A 22,169-nucleotide genomic window follows, 5' to 3' on the forward strand; every position below is an offset into this window, starting at 1 on the left:
AGAATTCTCTGTACATTAGATTTACTCACACCGACTTCTTCTGCAAGAGTACGGATAGAAACATGTGGATGAATAATAATATAAACCAACACATTGATCTCTAAATCTTCAGTTCTAACAAATCTCGATGATGACGATGCTTTATAGCAGAAGGAAATGACCCAGTTCGCAATTTTTCTACAACTCTCGAAAAAGTCATTCGTGACGGAATGGGTCTGTCTGGAAAACGTTCTTGGTGTAGACGTTGTGCTTGACGGCAGTTTTTCTGACATTCCCCAAAAATTAATAACATATCAATGCGAAAGGCATACTGGAGTTTTCACACAAAGAACACAGTTATTGTTTTGCAAAGAATCACTGAATCGAACTGACAAGTAGATACAATTCAACAACATTTGTTACTACGGCATCAACAAGCATAAGCTACTTGATGAAATTGTGCAATATAAAGCAATTCACCCTCAAGTTAGTCACATTCTCAAGAATTTCAATATTATATTCAACTGATATCGATATCGTATCGTAGGGTGAGAATAATGGTTTGTATTCAGTAGTAGTCTAGTTCAATTTAATAAAAGATATAGACTGGATTCGTGTACGGGTAAATAAGTTTTTTTGAAACTTTATATTTAAGGAAAAGTGCAATAACTCAACAACGCCGTAACCGAATTTCAAAAACCAAACATGAAATGATATCAGCATTTAACGTAGCATCTGAATATGTAATGATATACAGGGCGTTCTATTTTAAAAAATGGAATTTTGGTCTGTAGCACCTACACCAAACACCCTGTATATTTGAAAATTATATCAAAATATAGCTCTCATGAACTCCTAAAACTTTTGTATGAAACATTTTTGTGTATCTCCTTCAACAAACCAGATATTGCCTGTCACATAAAATGTGGGACACCCGGTATATATATATATATATATATATATATATATTAGTTTGTGTTTTTTTTTATTTTCAGTATTTCAATATTAAATTTTACAAAAAAAGGATTTGAAGCTTTATGTCTTCTATTAATTATCTGCGAGCGCTTTCGACAGTTGGTAGTACTGTCATCTTCTAGACACTCCTCCTCCTCCTTGAGGAGTGCCTAGAAGATGACAGTACTACCAACTGTCGAAAGCTCTCGCAGATAATTAATAGAAAATATAAAGCTCCAAATCCATTTTGTAAAATTTAGTATTGAAATATTAGTTTGCGGTATATAATTAAGGCATAAACAGTCATTATTCCTAGAGCCGGGAATAAAGGCCTACAACTAGCCTCCAAATTTGACTTTGTAATACATCTTTTGGCAGAGTTTTGTAAAATTAGTAGCTTAACTATGTTTGTTTAAGCTGCATTACTCCAAGATAATGTATAAGTTTGAAAATGTCCTTATAGAATAAAACTGCAGTAACGTCAGTTACAAATAAAAGTGGTAAAAAAACAGAAAGTTTCAATTCTACTTTCTTCATTATGATTTCCTACAATGTAGTAACGGCTACATCCATCAATTTACTATTGTTATTATTTTTCAGGGTTAGTTTTGCACTTATATTCATTACAGTAAATAAAAGTCATAGAAACTTACACAGAATAGGTAGTTTTAGTTTGATTATTCCCATAGTCAAATAGACAAAAACACAAAGTATTTCAGAAATAAATGCTTAAAAATTGTAGTTTTTGAATGGGTATTTGTAACTAAGTTTTCATTTCTAATTAATTCATGAATTCTCTTATGAAAGGCAGAAAAATAACCAAGCTGGGAAATTTACATAATGAAATCTAACAAGATAACAATTTATATTTAAAACTGTTCACATAATTTTCATCCACTCTCTCTCACTTTTACGAGAACCGTTCTTTCACTACATCAAAATGGCCACCTGACCCACCGCTGTGGTAAACAAACCATAATTTACCTTGGAAACCTGGTAGAGGGCCTTAGGGCTGTGCGATTTTCCTTTTGTCATCTTGGCACTTACAAATACATATGTCGGTTCGTTCAATCAAAAGTTTCACATATATAACCGCACATTTTCGAAAAATACGCAAAAAAGCGTTAGTCGCGCGCACTCTTCAAAAACTTGGCTCAGTCACTTTGTTGAGTAGCCATACCTGCGAGTTACAGGTGTAGTTGGAGCCGGGTTTCGGCTGGGGGGAGGGGCAAGAGGACTGTTACGCTGACTGACTGATGTATTAGTATGGGGAGAGGTGGAAATGTTGCCGGCTGATGCACGCCGTTTGGACCCGTTGGATTTCTGTCTCTTTAAAACGCTTCACTGAATTTTATACTCAATTATTTGTCATACGAATTATTGTGAAGTTCAGAAGGTTCAATGTCACTTATAAGAATAAAAAGAAAAGAAAAACAAAATTTATTTCACAACAGATGAATCCATTTACGGGACAATATATACTATGATAATGCAGTATAAATAAAGGCTACTTTACCTAAATATAGGTAAATTTTCGTTATGTGGACACCCGGCGATTTTGAAAAAATGTTTAACTGTACTTACGTATTTTGATGCGTTGATTACGAATCCGAAAGAAAAAAGCGGCGCTCTCCCTTATTTAGAAAGTTACGGCCCTTCAAAGTTCAGAAAAGGGCAACTTTTCAGCCTTCTTTTTCACTAAATAAACTATTTAAAAACACAAGCATTTATTCACTAGGTCACCTTTACACCTTATTCCTCCTTCTTTAACACTTTTCACTTCAATAATCAACATTTTTCTTATAAAAAACTTAATTTAAAAACGAATGCTTCTCCTGGTGACATTATTCTATTTTTAGGTTACTTACTAGTGACATTTCAGAAAAAAGCGGTTGGTATTTGCCGTCGCCTACTATTTCAAATTCGTAATACACCACCAAAAAACAATTTACGATCTAAAGAATGAAGGTAAAAAACATTTGAATTACTTCAGGAATATGGACTGCATCAGTCGTACCAACCATATCATTAACCTTAAAAACGTAAAATACAGTGATATGTAACCAAAAAGCAGCTCCGTACATTTTTTAACATTTTTATAAGAAAAATGTTGATTATTGAAGTGAAAAGTGTCACAGAAGGAGGAATAAGGTGTAAAGGTGACCTAGTGAATAAATGCTTGTGTTTTAAATAGTTTATTTAGTGAAAAAGAAGGCTGAAAAGTTGCCCTTTTTTGAACTTTGTAGGGCCGTAACTTTTTAAATAAGGGAGAGCTCCGCTTTTTTCTTTCGGATTCGTAATCTACGCATCAAAATACTTAAGTACAATCAAAAATTTTTTCAAAATCGCCAGTGTCCACATAAAGAAAATTTACCTAAATATACAGTGTCATCCCCAAAGTATGCACCATATGGGAAACTTATTTATTAAGGGTTTTTCAACAAAATGTTTTTCTTGATAAAAGGTTGTGCATCGCCTAAAACTAAACATGCACCAACAAAATACAGTAAAATACACGTTATATTCCATTCCAACTTCCATTAACAACTGACTATCTCTAAATGTCAACAAACCATCGGTGAGACTGCAACCAAGTATACGGGGTGCGTTTAATAATTTTAAGGCCTAATGGTACATCTCCCCTTTTTTCAGAAAACTCATTTTCACCGGTAGCTCAACTGAAAACTCAATTAACATAATCTCATATATAAGCAGGCTTTTGAATTGTTCTTTTAAGGCCCCCATAGACGTCGTTCTTTTTCGACAGGATTACCCGAGGTGCAAAACTGTTCGTATAAATTTCTTGAGATTCATTGGCGGTAGATTCGGATACATTTCATTGAACTTTCTACATGTTCTGCTGATAATTTTGTCACACTGTCCAAAAATAATAAACAAATTCATAAGAACTTCGTTTGAATAGTTTTGTTCCATCGTTTTGAAGGTATTTGCAACTTCTGAAGTGACGAAAATGTCGATATTATTAGGAGAATGTCACAACGCTACTGTCAAATAGTAACCATGGCCTGCTTACCAAATACCGAATGGAAATACCATTCTGAAGGGACATTTTCACAAATAAATGTTCATAAGTCCGAAACTTGACTAGTTAGGTATAGGTATGATATACATAGAAAGAAAGCAAATTTCAGCAGCTTTCCGAATTTTCAATAATATACAGGGTGTTCCATTTAAAATAATCAAATTTCAGCAACTTTCTCAAGCAAACGAAAAAACTGTATTTTTTTACCACCCTGTATTGAAGTAACGGAGATTAGGCTGACGTGTGGGAAGTGTCCAAGTATCACCTAACTCCAAACCAAATTTCGATATCATAGTACTTCTTAACTAAAAGATATCGGCATTTTTAGAAGTCATGATTTTCGAAGAAAAAAATTGAAATTAATATTTATTTCGAAAACGGTAACAGATAGGTATAGGGAAATATCAAGAAAAGTTGTCGGGCAATTGTTGGAGATTCCAAAAATAATATTATATACAAAGTGTTCCATTTGAAAAATCAAAGTTGCTACTGCTTTCTAATAGAAGCGGCAACACCGCATTGTCGAAAATATTCTAGTTGGCTAGAGAATGTCCGAATATGCCCTCCATTAAATTTTCAAAGTGATCCGTTGTCTGGTTCACCAGAAACGTCTAATGTGCCATCCACCGTGAATCAGCCTGTATAAACATCATTACATCATTTGGTAGAGCATAGTAACAACATTCAGCAATTATTTGAATTAAATAAATTTTTCTTGCCAAGTTACGACTCCGTCAGTATTAAAATATAACATGTATAAGTCTCGAATCCTTTTTGCCTCTTCAGATGCATTTCGGTTATAACCCCGCTGCAAATTCGTCATATTGTCCTGTCCAGTACCTAAGCCTTTTTCGATTATTCCTGTTTCATGCTGTTCTCTGTCAAAACTAGCTGGAGGTGCATAAATCTCTCTGCGATTTCTAATCAAAAAGTTGTGAAGTATGCAACAAGCCATGACAACCGCATCAATATTTTCTATTTTCAAATTAATGGCAGTATGGAATATTCTAAATCTTGCAGCCATTATACCGAATACATTTTCTATTATGCGATGTCTATAATTGAAAATTCTTCTTTCTGTGTTCAAATCTTTCTGGCCATATGGTTTCAAAAACTCGCTTCTCAAGGCAAAAGCTTCATCGCCAATGAAAACATATGGAACATGTTCCCAACTTTTTCCTATTTTACAAGGAGCAGGAAGGTGAAGGGTATGGTTTGTTAGTTTTTCGTAGAAGACAGTATTTTCTAGAACTCCTCCATCGGATACTCTTCCATTTGTACCAATGTCGCACATAAGGAATTCATAATTAGCATTGGCGATTGCCATTAAAACAATACTATGCCTGCCTTTATAATTCCAATAATAAGAGCCGCTATTTGTAGGTGGTATTATAGTAATATGTTTGCCGTCTACTGCTCCAAAGCAATTAGGAAAGTTCCATTTATTTTCAGTCCTTGGAAATAGTTTTCCATTCTTCTGCAGTTTTGGGAAACTGAAACAAAGAGATGCTCTAATTCTACCGCATAGTTCAGAAATTTGAAATGAAAGATAGTGAACTTTATAGGTGTATATGTTACTTATGTTGTGACCATTTTTTATATGGTCGTAAATTGAATTGATAACGATACAAATTATGAAAAAAACTACCCAACTATTGTTTCATTGTAATTACGATTTCTATTTTTTCACAGGAAGAAATAGACTCTCAAGCAAATTCACTACAATATCCGCAATCCATTAGCGATTTAGAGACAATGAAACGACCGTCGTCGTGTGAGAGCAAAAAGACCCTGCAGGAGCAAAGCTGATGAAGTGCTGGAAAAAGTCAGCCGAAAGTTGGATAGTGATGACAAGTTTTCTGTGGCAGGAAAAAACATCGCAAACAAATTGAGAGAGTTATCAGGAGAAACCGCATTAATAGAGGAAAAATTTATATCAGACATACTTTTTGAGGCTGCGTTGGGAAATCTTTCCCAAAATATGAAAATGACTTTGTCTAATGGTAAATGTCAACAACCTCCTGCCCAGCAACTAATCAGTAATAATACATTTAATGATATCAATTATGACAGAAATGTCGGAACGTATTTTTCACATTTCGAACCAGATTTCAATTTACCATAAAAATACGAAACTCAACTGATTCTATTCTGTTCACATAAACTTTCATTCCATATTTTTATGTATAAAGTAAGTAAACATGTGATAAAACAAGTTTTTTTTTACCTTCAAATAATCTTTTTTTAAAACATAGTATATAGCTTTACAGGTTTCGGGTATGATGTGTCCCAAAGCTTGAGGAGATATCATCGCTGAAAATTTCAAATCTTCGTAGCTTCTTCCGGTAGCGATGAATCTCAATGTGGCAGTCAGACGTTCATGGGGGGTTATACTTTGTCTCATGAGAGTGTCCTCTTTCTTGATTAAAGGCATTACTAACTTAAGAAGTTCTAGGTACGTGTCTTCATCCATTCTCAGATAATTAAACCAATCACCTGGTTCTAACCGCAGATCCGCCAATAAATTAATGAAAGAGACTTGTTTCCTTTTTAGAAACCCCTCTTTTGCCCATAGAGCGTTTTCTCTTAGCATATTTAACTTTTATTGCTAAAACCGCAGCTAACGCCACTGTCGTCTCCATGACAATGACAATACTGAAGGAAAACTGACCCGAGCAGTGTGTGGGCGCCACCACGGTTCGTGATTGCCTGAACAGTTTTGCACGTCGGGTAATCCAGTCGAAAAAGAACGACGTCTATGGGGGCCTTTAGGCCTGCTAAGCGCATCAGGAATGTTTACTTCTTGTTTACCACAACTCTCGCGAACTACTTTACTTAAACCACTCAGTTTTTCTTCTATGGCGTTTTCACTAATTTCACCACTTTTTTCGCAGCACTCTAAATTTTGCGGTTTACAAGATATATCGCTACTACTCACATATTGTGTAAGTAGCGATGTAGTACACATACGGAATTACCTGTACACATACAGGTAATTCCGTATGTGTACTATGGGTATTGAGAAAATAACTAGGTGCATGAATTAAATGCCACCGATTTCTTCGGTATTGACCTACATCAGTCTCCACAATATAAGAACGTGGTTCTTCACAAATTTCTATAATTTTTTCATACTTTCGAATGTCTACAACCCATACGGAATCTCCTATATTTAATGCGTCCATATTTTTAGCATTATGTCTTTTATTGAAATTTGTCTCCATCTTATCCTTCAGGTGTTTCTCTTTTTGTAAAAATTTAGATTTAGTATTTAGCGTCTCCTCCAATTTACTAGGTAAAATAGGAAGTGTTGACCTTGATTTTCTATTCATGAGGAGCTCACTTGGTGAGAACCCTTGATCCAAAGGACTCGTTCTGTAAGCTAGCAATGCTAAAAATATGTCATCATCTTTATTCTTTTTAATCAGAAGCTTGGCTGTTTGTAGCGCTCTTTCTACCCCTACATTACTTTGAGAGAATTTGGGACTACAAGTGACGTGAATAAAGTCATAATTATGTGCAAACTCTTTAAATTTTCTAGAAAACTGTGTCTCGTTGTCAGATCTCACTATCTCTGGAATACCGAATCTAGAAAACAGCTCTTTAATTTTAGGAACTATAGATTCCTTTGTTAAGCTACTTAACTCAAAAATCTCAAAATATCGAGAGTAATAATCAACTATGATCATATACCGTTTTTCATATTTGAAAAAGTCTTTCGCAACTTTCTGCCATAGTCTACTCACTGTTTTGTCTTTGAAAAAAGTTTCTTTGATGTTTTGGCGATTTTCAATGCAACTTGGACAGTTTTTTTAAATTTTCTATTTGAGTGGACAGGCAAATCCACCAAACACTCATTTTAACACGCTCACGACATTTAACTATGCCTAAATGCCCTGTATGGATAAATTTTGTACTGAAATGTCTTCTGCTTGCTCCACTTTTGACTGTACATACAGGCTGATTCACGGTGGATGGCACATTAGACGTTTCTGGTGAACCAGACAACGAATCACTTTGAAAATTTAATGGAGGGCATATTCGGACATTCTCTAGCCAACTAAAATATTTTCGACAATGCGGTGTTGCCGCTTCTTTTAGAAAGCAGTAGCAACTTTGATTTTTCAAATGGACCACTCTATATATAATATTATTTTGGAATCTCCAACAATTGCCTTCAAAACGATGGAACAAAACTATTCAAACGAAGTTCTTATGAATTTGTTTATTATTTTGGGACAGTGTGACAAAATTATCAGCAGAACATGTAGAAAGTTCAATGAAATGTATCCGAATCTACCGTCAATGAACCTCAAGAAATTTATACGAATTCAGAACAATTTCAATATGTTTGGATAAACTTTAAAAAAGCACCAAGAAACTTGAAATTGGAAATATTGATATGAATAATTATAAAAAAGTAAAACAATCATGTGGAATATTTCAAAATATGTTTGAATCGCTGGCCGTTCACTTCCAAGCACTTTAAAATGCGGGTGTTGACTGCTTTCGTGGTGGCAGATCTGATTTCATTGGGATCCAAATCTTCAAATGTTTGAGCAATCCTTTCTAACAATTCATCTCTCGAACGCACGGGTATTTTGTAAACTTTTTCTTTAAACATTCCCCACAAATAAAAATCTAATGGATTAAGATCGGCTGATCTCGCTGGCCAATTCCATGGTCCCAAGCGCCTCATCCACCGATCGTCAAATAGTCTATCCAGTTCTGCGCTCACTTCTCTTGTGCAATGTGCAGGAGCTCCGTCTAGTTGGTACCAACAGTTTCGATAATCTTCGAGTGGCAGATTATCCACGAAACTGTCTACAGTATTCTCCAAAATATTCAGGTAGCTTCTGGATGTTAATGACTCCTCGTATATCACGTACCTCAATTTGTTGTCCATCAACATGCAGAAGACATTAAAACTAAATTTTTCTTGAAATCCGGCTTCTTTTGTGACGTGAGGATTTTCACTGGACCAATAATGACGATTTTTTCTATTGAAAATCCCTTCTCTCGAAAATTTCGATTCATCAGTCCAAATAATTTTATTTAAAAAAAGTGTATCTTCTTGAATGCGTGTCAACAACATTTCACAAAATTCTACTCTCTGTTGAGGATCTTGAGGCTTCATTGCTTGAATTTTGGTGAATTTATAATCATGCATTTTATGTCTTCGCAAGATTCTTTGAACCGATGAATATTTTATACCCAAATCTTCTTCAGCACTTCTTATCGATGACTCGGGAAATGCGTGAAAATATGCTAAGACATTAATCTGGTTGTCTTCGAAAGTTACGGGTCGAGGCAAGTTTCTTGGTGCTTTTAAAGTTGATCCAAATGCATTGAAATTGTTCTGAATTCGTATAAATTTCTTGAGGTTCATTGGCGGTAGATTCGGATACATTTCATTGAACTTTCTACATGTTCTGCTGATAATTTTGTCACACTGTCCAAAAATAATAAACAAATTCATAAGAACTTCGTTTGAATAGTTTTGTTCCATCGTTTTGAAGGTATTTGCAACTTCTGAAGTGACGAAAATGTCGATATTATTAGGAGAATGTCACAACGCTACTGTCAAATAGTAATTATGGCCTGCTTACCAAATACCGAATGGAAATACCATTCTGAAGGGACATTTTCACAAATAAATGTTCATAAGTCCGAAACTTGACTAGTTAGGAATAGGTATGATATACATAGAAAGAAAGCAAATTTCAGCAGCTTTCCGAATTTTCAATAATATACAGGGTGTTTCATTTAAAATAATCAAATTTCAGCAACTTTTTCAAGCAAACGAAAAAACTGTATTTTTTTACCACCCTGTATTGAAGTAACGGAGATTAGGCTGACGTGTGGGAAGTGTCCAAGTATCACCTAACTCCAAACCAAATTTCGATATCATAGTACTTCTTAACTAAAAGATATCGGCATTTTTAGAAGTCATGATTTTCGAAGAAAAAAATTGAAATTAATTTTTATTTCGAAAACGGTAACAGATGGGTATAGGGAAATATCAAGAAAAGTTGTCGGGCATTTGTTGGAGATTCCAAAAATAATATTATATACAGAGTGTTCCATTTGAAAAATCAAAGTCGCTACTGCTTTCTAATAGAAGCGGCAACACCGCATTGTTGAAAATATTTTAGTTGGCTAGAGAATTTCCGAATATGCCCTCCATTAAATTTTCAAAGTGATCCGTTGTCTGGTTCACCAGAAACGTTTAATGTGCCATTCACCGTGAATCAGCCTGTATAGACTGTTCTTGTCGTAATATCTTATTCTGCGTATTTTGTAGCTCTGCTTGTCTAACTGATGTTATTGCTTCTGTCAATGTCAACTTATCTCGTAGCTGCAGCCTTCACTGACTTTTATATCTGCTACCCCAATGACTATCCTATCACGGATTAGTTCTTCTTTCAAAGCACCATATTCGCAGTGCTCTGCTAAGGTGTGTGAACCGGTGATGAAATTTTCCACTGGTTCACATGGTATTTGTACTCGAGCATTGAATTGATATCGCTCGAAAATGACATTTCTTTTTGGAATGAAATATTTGTCAAATTTTTCAAGTACTTCTGCATATGTTTCGTTACCACTCAGGTTTTGTTGCAGTAAAATCTTCTCTGCCTCATTTTCCATTTGGTAGATGAACATGTCAATTTTGTCTTTATCGGCTTTCTTGTTGAACCCATTTACTGACATATAGCGTTCAGAACGTTTTTTCCACTGAGACCCCAATTGCTGGGGCTGGGAAAAATTGAACTCGGCAGGCTCCTGGACATTCGCAAATCTCTCTGGACGTTCCTCCGCAATTGTTGAGTTATTATTCGGCATCTTAGTGTCTTTGCAAGCGTACTTTCAACCATCTGATTCGCAAATCCTGCGGTATTGACGTCTAATGTCGTTAGTTTAACTTTCGCAAAAGCTCAAAAACGGAGCCCGATCACTCACTTACGACAGTTTAACACAATAAATGAATGTTAATGATCCTACAACTACTAAAAATCCTTATGATTTATTGTTACATGACACGAAGATTATGTTGAAAAGACTTAAAATGTTTTCTTTTTTTAATAAATAACGATCAATAATTAAATAAATAATAGGACTACAACTTTAGTGAAAGGCTTAAATTGTCAATAAATTCATAATGAACAAAAAAGACTTGAAGCATATTCATCATAACTGTAATAGTTTGAAAGTTGTTATAACTATAAAAGCGAAGGAGCGAATGAAAAAGACAAGTATCAAGGTATCACAATATTGAAAGTTTTATAAAAAATAGAATAAATTTAAAAAAAAACACATAGTTACTTTTGTTATAAAACAAAGTATTGAAAAAAAAAATAGTTTATAACAATTTTTTTTTAAATAAACAATTAAAAAAAGAATAAAAAAAGTTTTTTCAAAACCTTAAAGAACAATAGAATTTATGATTTAAAAAAAACGGTTCCTTAATTTTAATATTTAGCTGCAAAAAACAATTGTTAATTAACAAACGCATTTTTTAGCAATAAAGAAATTTTTAAGGAAACCATTTTTTTCAATCATGATTTTTTGCAATTAACATAATGCAAAAAAATTCGAATTGCTTATAAACAATGTATTTGTTTATAATAAATTTATTAACAATAGCTGCAAAAAAAATTAAAAAAAATTATTAATTAGTTTTTAGCCATGATACATTGAAACAATAAAAAATTAGAAAAAAAAATTGTAATGTATTTTTTATAAAATTATAATTTTCAATTGTTAATAAAAAAACAGAAAATAACAATTTTTTTTTATTTTGGCAACGGTAATCTATTTTTTTTGCCTATCAAGGATAACTCTTCCAAAGGAAAAAAATGCCAGGGTTTTAGTTTAATAATTATAGGGATTTTTATATTAACTTCCAATTCAGAAAAAGTTATTAATTAACAAATTTATAATTAACGTTAAAATTGGGATAAAAATTTTTTGACTGCGGATTATTGTTTATTGATGTATCCCAACATGACATGGTTTTTTTCATTCCTCAATATTTATGTTTAAATAATTTGTTTTGTTTTTACGTCAGGGTTGGCGAAAGGCGCGCGGAAGCCAGACTACCCGCTTTTGGCTCTATTTTCAGGGCTCTGTAAAAATTATAAATAATCGAGATACAGTTTCGCTTGTCGGAACTTTTTTTACGCAAATTCATTGATCTTTCCAAATCTTTTTTCAAATTTCCGAAATTTTGAAAATTTTCCGAGATATTAAGAAAAAACTAAAGCCCTATTTTTTTCACTTAATTGTTTATAACCTTTATAATTTTTATCGGAGCGTTTTCGGATTTTTCCTCAAACTTTCTAGGCAAAAATACGAATCGAATGACACCTTGTTCGTAATTTTTGGACAGGGCTGAAAAATGTTACAAAGAAAAGTACATGTGAACTAGACTATAAGAAGATTCCCACATTTCTTGTATAAAGATGGAGAAGTAGAAAGCTAAAACATTTCTCTCCCAAAAATTCACTCCCGAATAGAATATTGATATTTCTCCCAATATTGGAAATATTGACATGTCCTAGAGCAAGATTTCTTTTTTTTCTGAAAGGAAGATGAGAACATAAACGCGGGAATCATGTCTAGTACAACCACACGCGCCCAGACCGGTGAAACCTGTATGTAGTAAATAGCGTAGACTGGACGTGGTAAAGCAATATCATAAAAGTTTACGTGGATGCGGTTCAAGCCCTCGGGCGGTGCAAGTTCTCCACGAGCCGTTCCCTTCACCTCCACTCCATAATACCCAGAAGCGCTTAGTTGTGAAAAAAACAAGAAATCTGATTTATCAGGGTCACTTGCTCACATGTTCCGATAAGGAAAGATCGGCGATCGATGCTAGAAAGATAATTGATATATAGGATACACGGTGGTCACAATGGGGAATGTTCCTCAATTTGGGTTATTACAGCAAATGCAAGTTTGAATAAAATTAAGTTGAGTTTAATTCATGGGTTTTTCAAATTCATTTCGAAAAGTATTCGTATTCATGTTTCAAATGTTGGGTTTTAATTTTTAAAGGGATTTGTTTCTAATTCACATATTGGCAACAGCGCCTATATCAAGTTGAAATAATTTATACGTACCTAGATATTCTACTTTAAAAAAGAAAAATTATCTTTATAAATCAACAATTAAGGCAAAATATAAATTATAGTTTAATACCACCTCCACAAGCCACATAAACAACAGTTGTTTTGTTATTTATTTATATAGGTGCACAAAATGTCTAATGTCACAGAATGTCTCGGAACTCGGAACATAAGTAAACAGAACAACACGCTTCTGAAATATGTCATCTTTGTTTGTCTCATACAGGTAACAGATTCATTGTCCTTTATTAGCTATAATTATTTAAATACTTCCAAATGGAAGTATTTAAATAATTTTTTAAAGAAAAAGGTTGAAATGATAAGTTTGAAATGCGTTGTTTTAGTGCTCTTTTATGAAAACTCCTTCATTCTCGTCAGGAGGAACATTCCCCATTCTTTTTATTATTTTATTACCACGCTTCACCTGTATGTATGTTTGTTTGTAACTCTACTTTTCATTTCATATTTATTCCCGATTGAATGCTCGAGATCTGTATTGACAGAATTATCGGCATTATTGCTTGATCTATTCGCGGGCAGATGGCGCTGTACATAACCTCCTTGATATAATTTGAACTCACTTTACATGTATTTCTTCATTTGAAAAAAGTAATTTTTTTATTAACATTTTTTTTGTAACTCTCCTTTGCGCGCCTTCTGCCTTAGGCTTGGTAGCTGATTTTCAGGCTCCCTTTGCGGAATCGGAAAATATCAATGGCCATTTTTGTAAACAATGTACGGCTGATTGATCCCAAAGTTTAGATAAAATGAATATAGTTTAAAAATACTAAAAAACACGCTTTTAAAGAACATCGAACTGAAAAATTAAAAATATTTTTTTAAATAAGCTTAAAACAATAACGAACGAAAATATTTGTATTATTGTGAATAAATATAGTATAAAATAACTAAAAAACACGCTTTTAAAGAACATCGAACTGAAAAGTTGAAAATATTTTTATAAATAAGCTCAAAACAATAACGAACGAAAAATACTAGTATTATTGTGAATAAATATAGTATAAAAAAACTGAAAAACACGCTTTTGAAGAACATCGAACTGAAAAATTAAAATTTTTTTTTTAAATGAGCTTAAAACAATAACGAACGAAAATATTTGTATTATTGTGAATAAATATAGTATAAAAAAACTGAAAAACACGCTTTTGAAGAACATCGAACTAAAAATTAAAAATATTTTTTTAAATAATCTTAAAACAATATCGAACGGAAATATTTGTATTATTGTGAATAAATATAGTATAAAATAACTAAAATACACGCTTTTGAAGAACATCTAACTAAAAAATTAAAAATATTTTTTTAAATAAGCTCAAAACAATAACGAACGGAAATATTTGTAATATCGTGAATAAATATAGTATAAACTAACTAAAAAACACGCTTTTGAAGAAAATCGAACTGAAAAATTAAAAATATTTTTTTAAATAAGCCTAAAACAATAACGAACGGAAATATTTATATTATTGTGAATAAATATAGTTTAAAAAACTAAAAAACACGCTTTTGAAGAACATCGAACTGAAAAATTTAAAATATTTTTTTAAATAATCTTAAAACAATAACGAACGAAAATATTTGTATTATTGCGAATAGATATAGTATAAAATAACTAAAGAACACGCTTTTGAAGAACATCGAACTAAAAAATTAAAAATATTTTTTTAAATAAGCTTAAAACAATAACGAACGGAAATATTTGTATTATTGTGAATAAATATAGTTTAAAAAACTAAAAAACACGCTTTTGAAGAACATCGTACTGAAAAATTTAAAATATTTTTTTAAATAAGCTTAAAACAATAACGAACGAAAATATTTGTATTATTGCGAATAGATATAGTATAAAATAACTAAAGAACACGCTTTTGAAGAACATCGAACTAAAAAATTAAAAATATTTTTTTAAATAAGCTTAAAACAATAACGAACGGAAATATTTGTAATATTGTGAATAAATATAGTATAAAAAAACTAAAAAACACGCTTTTGAAGAACATCGAACTAAAAAATTAAAAATATTTTTTTAAATAAGCTTAAAACAATAACGAACGAAAATATTTGTATTATTGTGAATAAATATAGAATAAAATAACTAAAAAACACACTTTTGAAGAACATCGAACTGAAAAGTTGAAAATATTTTTATAAATAAGCTTGAAATAATAACGAACGGAAATATTTGTAATATTGTGAATAAATATAGTATAAACTAACTGAAAAACACGCTTTTGAAGAAAATCGAACTGAAAAATTAAAAATATTTTTTTAAATAAGCCTAAAACAATAACGAACGAAAAAATACTAGTATTATTGTGAATAAATATGGTATAAAAAAACTAAAAAACACGCTTTTGAAGAACATCGAACTGAAAAATTAAAAATATTTTTTAAATAAGCTTAAAACAATAACGAACGAAAATATTTGTATTATTGTGAATAAATACAGTATAAAATAACTAAAAAACGCTTTTTTGAAGAACATCGAACTAAAAATTAAAAATATTTTTTTTAAATAAGCTTTAAACAATAATGAACGAAAAATACTAGTATTATTGTAAAAAAAGCAACGTGCGCTTGATATACAAAAAATATGGCACAAAGCGCCCACGCCTTTTTCACAATAATACCAGTATTTTTGTTTTTTGGTATTTTTTGAACTATATGTATTTTTCACTGTTTAGTCCGATTTATTGTCAAAAATATTTTTTTTCAAGTTCTAGTCACTAGTATTATAAATTTTTAACAGACGGCGCACAACTGTAAAATTCCTCTCAAACAACATAATAAAGTTTGAGGTCTCAAATTCGATAGTAATACTGATATGCAGTATGTCTCCAACAGAGGGCGGGCAGTTGTGAAATTTGTTTCGAAGTAATGATAAAATTTGCAGTAATAATTTCAAAAATTAATTCAGTCTTGATGTTTTGATTTGAAGTTTCATTCAAAATATTAATGGCCTAAAAATATTTTTTCAGCGAATAATTTTATTTTTCAAATCAATCTTCTGATTTGATATGTATGTAAAGCACCTTAATTCTAATTTTTCGATTTTTTGAAATATTTGAGTAACTGAATTTTTTAGGTGTACAATTTACGATGAAGTTTTCATTGTTGAAATCCATATTCTGGTTTGCTTTCAAATAATCAAATTAGATTTTACCATGTATCTTCCGTTTGGTTAAAAACTTGTCTCTGTACTGAATCACGGGTAATTGTAAATATTTAAATATTTCATCTGTAGAACAAAATTTCGTCAACACTTATAATTCTTAAAATGTGTTTTTTATGTTGATTTTCTTTTGAACAACCTATCGAGGATGTTACTTATAGCGCCATCTGCCCGCAAATAGATCAAGCAATAATGCCGATAATTCTGTCGATACAGATCCCGAGCTTGAGAGTTACAAACAAACATACATACATACATATATACAGGTAAAGCTAATATAAAGCGTGTAAAAAAGCGTGGGCGCTTTGTGCCATATCTTTTGTATATCAAGCACCCGTCGCTTTTGTCACAATAATACTAGTATTTTTCATTAGGCTTATTTTAAAAATTATTTTAAACTTTCTAGTTCGATGTTCTTTAAAAGCGTGTTTTTTAGTTTTTCAAACTATATTTATTTTTCATTTTAGGTTAATAAATAACAATCAAAAAACATGCATGACAGTGTTAAAAAATTTGAAAAACATATTGGTTCGAATAGGAATACTAATAGAATATAGGAGCAAAGATGAAATATATACAAACATTTTGTGTCAAAGCTATTTTCCGTGTTTCATGCCCGTTGCCTGCAGGTTTTATGTCGAACGTTTCGTCTACTTCTGCGGTCGAACTGTCCGAGTTGGTGCTCGGGTTGTTGTTCCCGTTATTGGCTTGATTTCTCTTAATTGGATTACCTGTCCTTGTTTCTGTATAATAAGGAACAGGTAGCCAGATTTTATTAGTGACCATTGACCAGTCTTTTTTTATTGAAATTATGGGGTTTCTTTGAACTTCTATTGCCTCTCTATACAGGGTGTTTCAAATACGACCCTCAACATTGGGATCTCGGAAACTTTGAGAGATACGAAGATGGTTAAATTGAGGCAAAGTTGTGCATCTACCTGTCTAACAATATGCCGTTGAGAAAGTTCTGAAATCTGTTTCTGTTTCTGTTTTTTCCGTTCACCAGCTGTTGCACCCCTACAAACGACAGCCCTCAGAAACCAAAACTTGTGCGAGCTAAGGATTAACGAGGTCTTACCTTCCGACGTGTGATTCCTAACACGGAATTCTGGATATATCCGGAAAAATAGAAATTTCGAAAAATGGTTTTTATTTTTTCTGGCTTCATTTTTCAAGGATTCGAAAACAAATTGCACTTCCACATTACCACTTTTTCCCTGCTACATAATGGGGTTTTCAGATTTGCTATCCGACGTTTCGTTTTCCGGCCACCATCATCAACTTTATTTTTTCTTATGAGTGCTTCATTGGATTCTTTCTGTTTTGAATAGAACCAGATTTTATTTTTTCAATGATGTATCTTAAGTTATTATTCTATTACGAAAAATTGGAGATATTGAAAAAAAATAATTCTTATCATAACAGGCTTTGACTTTGATGTTTCCAAATTTGACTTTCAGTTTGCTCCTCTCAATGACATTTTGTTATTATACAAGTCATTAGATTTTTGGCGAAAAATGGCTTTAACGAATGAAGACAAAAGAAATATGATACAAATTTATCGCAAGTACGATGAAAACAGTGTTAAGACATCGGAAATGTATTTAAACTTGTATCCCGAAAGACGACAACCACATCAAACTATGTTCAAGTTATTGGATCAAAATCTCACCGAGTTTGGTGCTATTTAGTATTAACGTGTACGCAGGAATTTACTAAGAATGAATTTTGGGTCCTCGCTTATGCTGAATGGAGAAGCCTGTCACCAATTTTTAATGTCGATTTTTGGAGGCTATTTGGATGATCTATGTTTGGCTAACTATAACAATATCTGGTTTAAACATGATGGTGATCCACCGCACACTACCAAACGAGTATCTAATCACCTGACTGAAAGGTTTGGTGATGAATGGACAGGGAGTAATGGGCTGGAGAAGTGGCCAGCAAGGTCTCCAGACTTAAGTGTTATGGATACATTCTTGTGGGGTACACTGAAAAATAGAGTTTATTGTCAGAGGGAATATCAAAATATTGAGGACCTTCAACACCGCATTTTGAGAGACTTCGGAAGATGGAGGAGGAAGGAAATTAATCGTACAGTGAATAATATTCGAAAAAGGGCACAGTTGTGGACAGCAATTTGAGCATTTGCTGTGATTTACTTTTGTCTTTACATTTTAGTTAATTATTGTTATTTGTTCAAAGTTCTATTTTCATTGAAAAGGACACAATGTCTAACTTACCTTATATACAGTGTGTCCAAGATGAGGATCCTAAGCATGGGAATCTCAGTACCTGTTGGAGATATAGCTTAGGTTAAATCAGGAAAAAGTTGAAGAACTTGAAGAATTTTCATGGTCTGCTGAGATATTTGGGAAAAACGAGAATTTGACAATATCAATTTTATTTTTTTCTGACTTTATTTGAAAATATATCAAAAAACGAATAAGACTTTTTCATTGGCACTTTCAAGGTACTACACAATGGTATTTTTAGTTTTTATATCCGACGTTTCGTTTTCAAAAAACCATCATCAACTTTATTTTTTTAAATAGCCCGAAAAAAGTACACCCTGTATCTGATTCCATTTTTTATTACGAATTCAACGATGTAACACATGCCATTGTTTTCTTTTTAGTTTAAGGGAAAATTGCATTTTTTCTATTTTTAAAATGTATTTTTAAGTAGGTTAATAATGATGTTTTTAAAGTAATGAAAACAACAAAGAAATTAACGCATTTTTTATTTAATTTAAAGGAGGTGTTCAAACAGGTTTCCGTTATTTTCCAAACATAAGTATGATCTTCTAACTGTAGAACTTAAAACATCACGTAACATCTCTGGTGTAATACTGTTAAATGCGACAGTTACACATTCTCGTAACTGCTGTTCAGTTTCAAAAGAATGTTGGTAAACCCGGTTTTTAACAAAACCCCATATGAAGAAATCCAGAGGACTTAAGTCAGGGAATCGCGCTGGCCAAGACACTTCACTAAAGGTTCCAATCCACCTTCCAGGAAATCGCTGCGAAAGATACTCTCGAACTTGTCTAGAATTATGTGCAGGAGCACCGTCTTGTTGAAACCAACAGTTATTGACCTGTGCCAGAGGTAAATTATCTAAACAGTCTTCTACATAGTTTTGCAATAAATGATGGTATCGTTCGGCGGTCAAAGAATTATAGTAAAAAAACGGACCTAGTATTTTAGTTCCTAAAATTGCACACCACATATTAAACCCAAAACGTTCTTGATGTCTTGATATTTTCTTAACACGCGGATTTTGCTGAGCCCAGTAATGCGTATTGCGGCGGTTGAAGATACCATTATTAGTATACCATTCGCAAAAATTTCGGCGCCGTTCGAAATCCCCTGGTTTGAGTCCTTGGCAAATCCTAAATTTATAGGGGTGATATCTATTTTTACGCAAAATAAATTGAGCTGTGGATTTGGCTACTCCTACATTATTTTCGATTTGCCTAGTTGATATTTCAGGGTTCTCAACAACTGCTTGTAAAACATTATTTTGGGCTTCTTCTGAAAATTCCTTTTTTCGAGATAAAACAGGCTTTTTAAATGAACCATATTCTTTTAAATTTCGAGACAGCTCTAAGAAAATGGACTTACATGGCTGCTTTCTTTCTGGATATGTATTAAGATACATTGCTGCTGTATTTACAGTATTTTTGTGGCACAAAATGTAGTACGTTAGCATGTCAAACTTTTCTTCATCGCTATAATGCTCACCCGGCATATTCGACGATAATAACACAATATTATCTATTCAACAATAAACAATAATAACGACAACAGTAACAATAACTCTAAAAACAACAACTCGACAAACAGGCTAACAACAACGACAATTACTATTTTATCGTGTAATCAAATAATATTTGACAGGCTCGGTGACAGGTATTTACGTCAAAGCATTTGTTTGCAACGCCTACTTAAAGATTTTTTTAAAAATAGAAAAAATGTAATTTTCCTTTAAACTAAAAAGAAAACAATGGCATGTGATACATCGTTGAATTCGTAATGAAAAATGGAATCAGATACAGGGTGTACTTTTGTTTCGGGTCATATAAAAAAATAAAGTTGATGATGGTTTCTTGAAAACGAAACGTCGGATATAAAATCTAAAAATACCATCGTGTAGTACCTTAAAAGTGCCAATGAAAAAGTGTTATTCGTTTTTTGATATCTCTTCAAATAAAGTCAGAAAAAAATAAAATTGATATTGTCAAATTCTCGTTTTTCCCAAATATCTCAGCAGCCAATGAAAATTCTTCAAGTTTCTAAACGGCATGTAAATAAGCTTTAAAGAACACAACTTTTTCCTAATTTAACCTAAGCTGTATCTCCAACAGGTACTGAGATTCCCATGCTTAGGAACCTTATCTTGGACACACTGTATACCTCATTTATCAAATTTTCTTTAGTTTCCTGGTCCATTCTCTTCCGTATTTTTTCTTCGGCTTTTCAAACGAACGATTTTGATCCAATAATTTGAACATAGTTCGATGTGGTTGTCGTCTCAGAGGATATAAGTTTACATACATTTCCGATGTCCTAACACTATTTCTATCGTATTTGCAATAATAGTCCGGTGAAATTAAACTAAAAAATAAGAGTGAAGGTACATAAATTTACAAGCTGAAAATGCGTGTAATTGTTCAAAACATTGTTGAAAATAATATTTCGAAATTCCGAATGATTGCGATGCCTGGAAAAAAAATTATTCGAGTTCAAAGGTCAAAAATCTCTTTTCAGGAAAACGGTGAGTTTTATCATAAAATAACCTCAGATAAAAATTGTAGATTATGAAATTCTCTACAAAAAATGTATCAATATTTTTTTTAAAGCCACCGTTTCTGAGATACGACGAGTCAAAAAGTTGTAATCGTCATTATATGCATAAGTATGCCACGTATATAAATCTCTAAAGAAATATTTTGAATATCAATTGACTCCCTACCCTATATCGTTGTTTGATGACCTCGGGATGCGTAAAACACAGAAGTCTGCCATTTACGATTGGTTCCAACAGGTCAATATTGAAATTAACAATACTAATACGACATACATCATTGACGGTGGATACTTACTACATCGTGTTGGGTGGGATAGTGAAGAAACATGCAGCAGTATTTAAGATAAATACGTTCAGTACATAAGTAAACATTTTGGTGCCAGAATTACGGTCGTATTTGATGGCTATGATGATTGCATGACAAATATTAAAGCTGCAGAACAACGTCGTCGAACTTTAGCAACATCTTCATCTTCCGATATTCTATTTGATGAACTTATGACAGTTCCTACCAGTCAACAGAAATTCCTTGCAAATACTCACAACAAATCTCGGTTCATTTCAATGTTGAAGGATAAGATTATTGGCGAAAATATATTGGTTAAACAGGCTAATAATGATGTCGAAGTACTGATTATTGAAACAGCTATAGAACAATTTAATTTGACAAATACAACTATTGTTGTTGGTAAAGATGTAGACTTACTCGTAATTCTTACTGCTCGAACTTCACCTGAAAAACTATTTTCTTTCTAAAGCTAGGAAAAGCTCAAAGTCAAGCCGAAATATATTCGACAAAAAGTTTATCTACTTTTGCAAAGAGTCAAAATCATGTACTAGTTTTACACGCAATAACTGGCTGTGATACGATGTCTGCATTTTACAGGAGGGGTAAAGCAACAGTCTTTAAAATGTTTGAAAAACAAGTTTAGTTCAATGCGCTGAAGTTTTCAAAAAAAGTAATTCGACTTAACAATAAATTATCACCAACGGGATTCACTTTCTTCTTTCTCCGAAAAAAACCACCTGCTCAGATAAGTATCGATATGCATGTTTCGTA

General features: G+C 32.5%; 1 protein-coding gene across 4 annotated transcripts in view; it reads right to left on the minus strand.

Moving 5' to 3' along the window:
* ec (ubiquitin specific peptidase echinus) overlaps positions 1 to 22,169 on the minus strand; it is a 348,513-nt gene that overhangs the window by 145,248 nt on the left and 181,096 nt on the right. Inside the window, exon 1 of one of the 4 annotated variants that reach the window (XM_074179500.1) lies at positions 1,918 to 2,116. The exons of the other annotated variants lie outside the window; for them this stretch is intronic. Within the exon in view, the coding sequence (XP_074035601.1) occupies positions 1,918 to 1,968 (51 nt within the window). The 5' untranslated portion in view covers positions 1,969 to 2,116. Of the gene's footprint in view, positions 1 to 1,917; positions 2,117 to 22,169 lie in introns of those variants that run through there. 4 annotated transcript variants of the gene reach the window in all.

The sequence above is a fragment of the Leptinotarsa decemlineata genome, unplaced genomic scaffold, assembly GCF_025532065.1.
Source record: "Leptinotarsa decemlineata unplaced genomic scaffold, Ldec_3_MD MMD2_P_RNA_scaffold_14, whole genome shotgun sequence".
Lineage (NCBI taxonomy): Eukaryota > Metazoa > Arthropoda > Insecta > Coleoptera > Chrysomelidae > Leptinotarsa > Leptinotarsa decemlineata.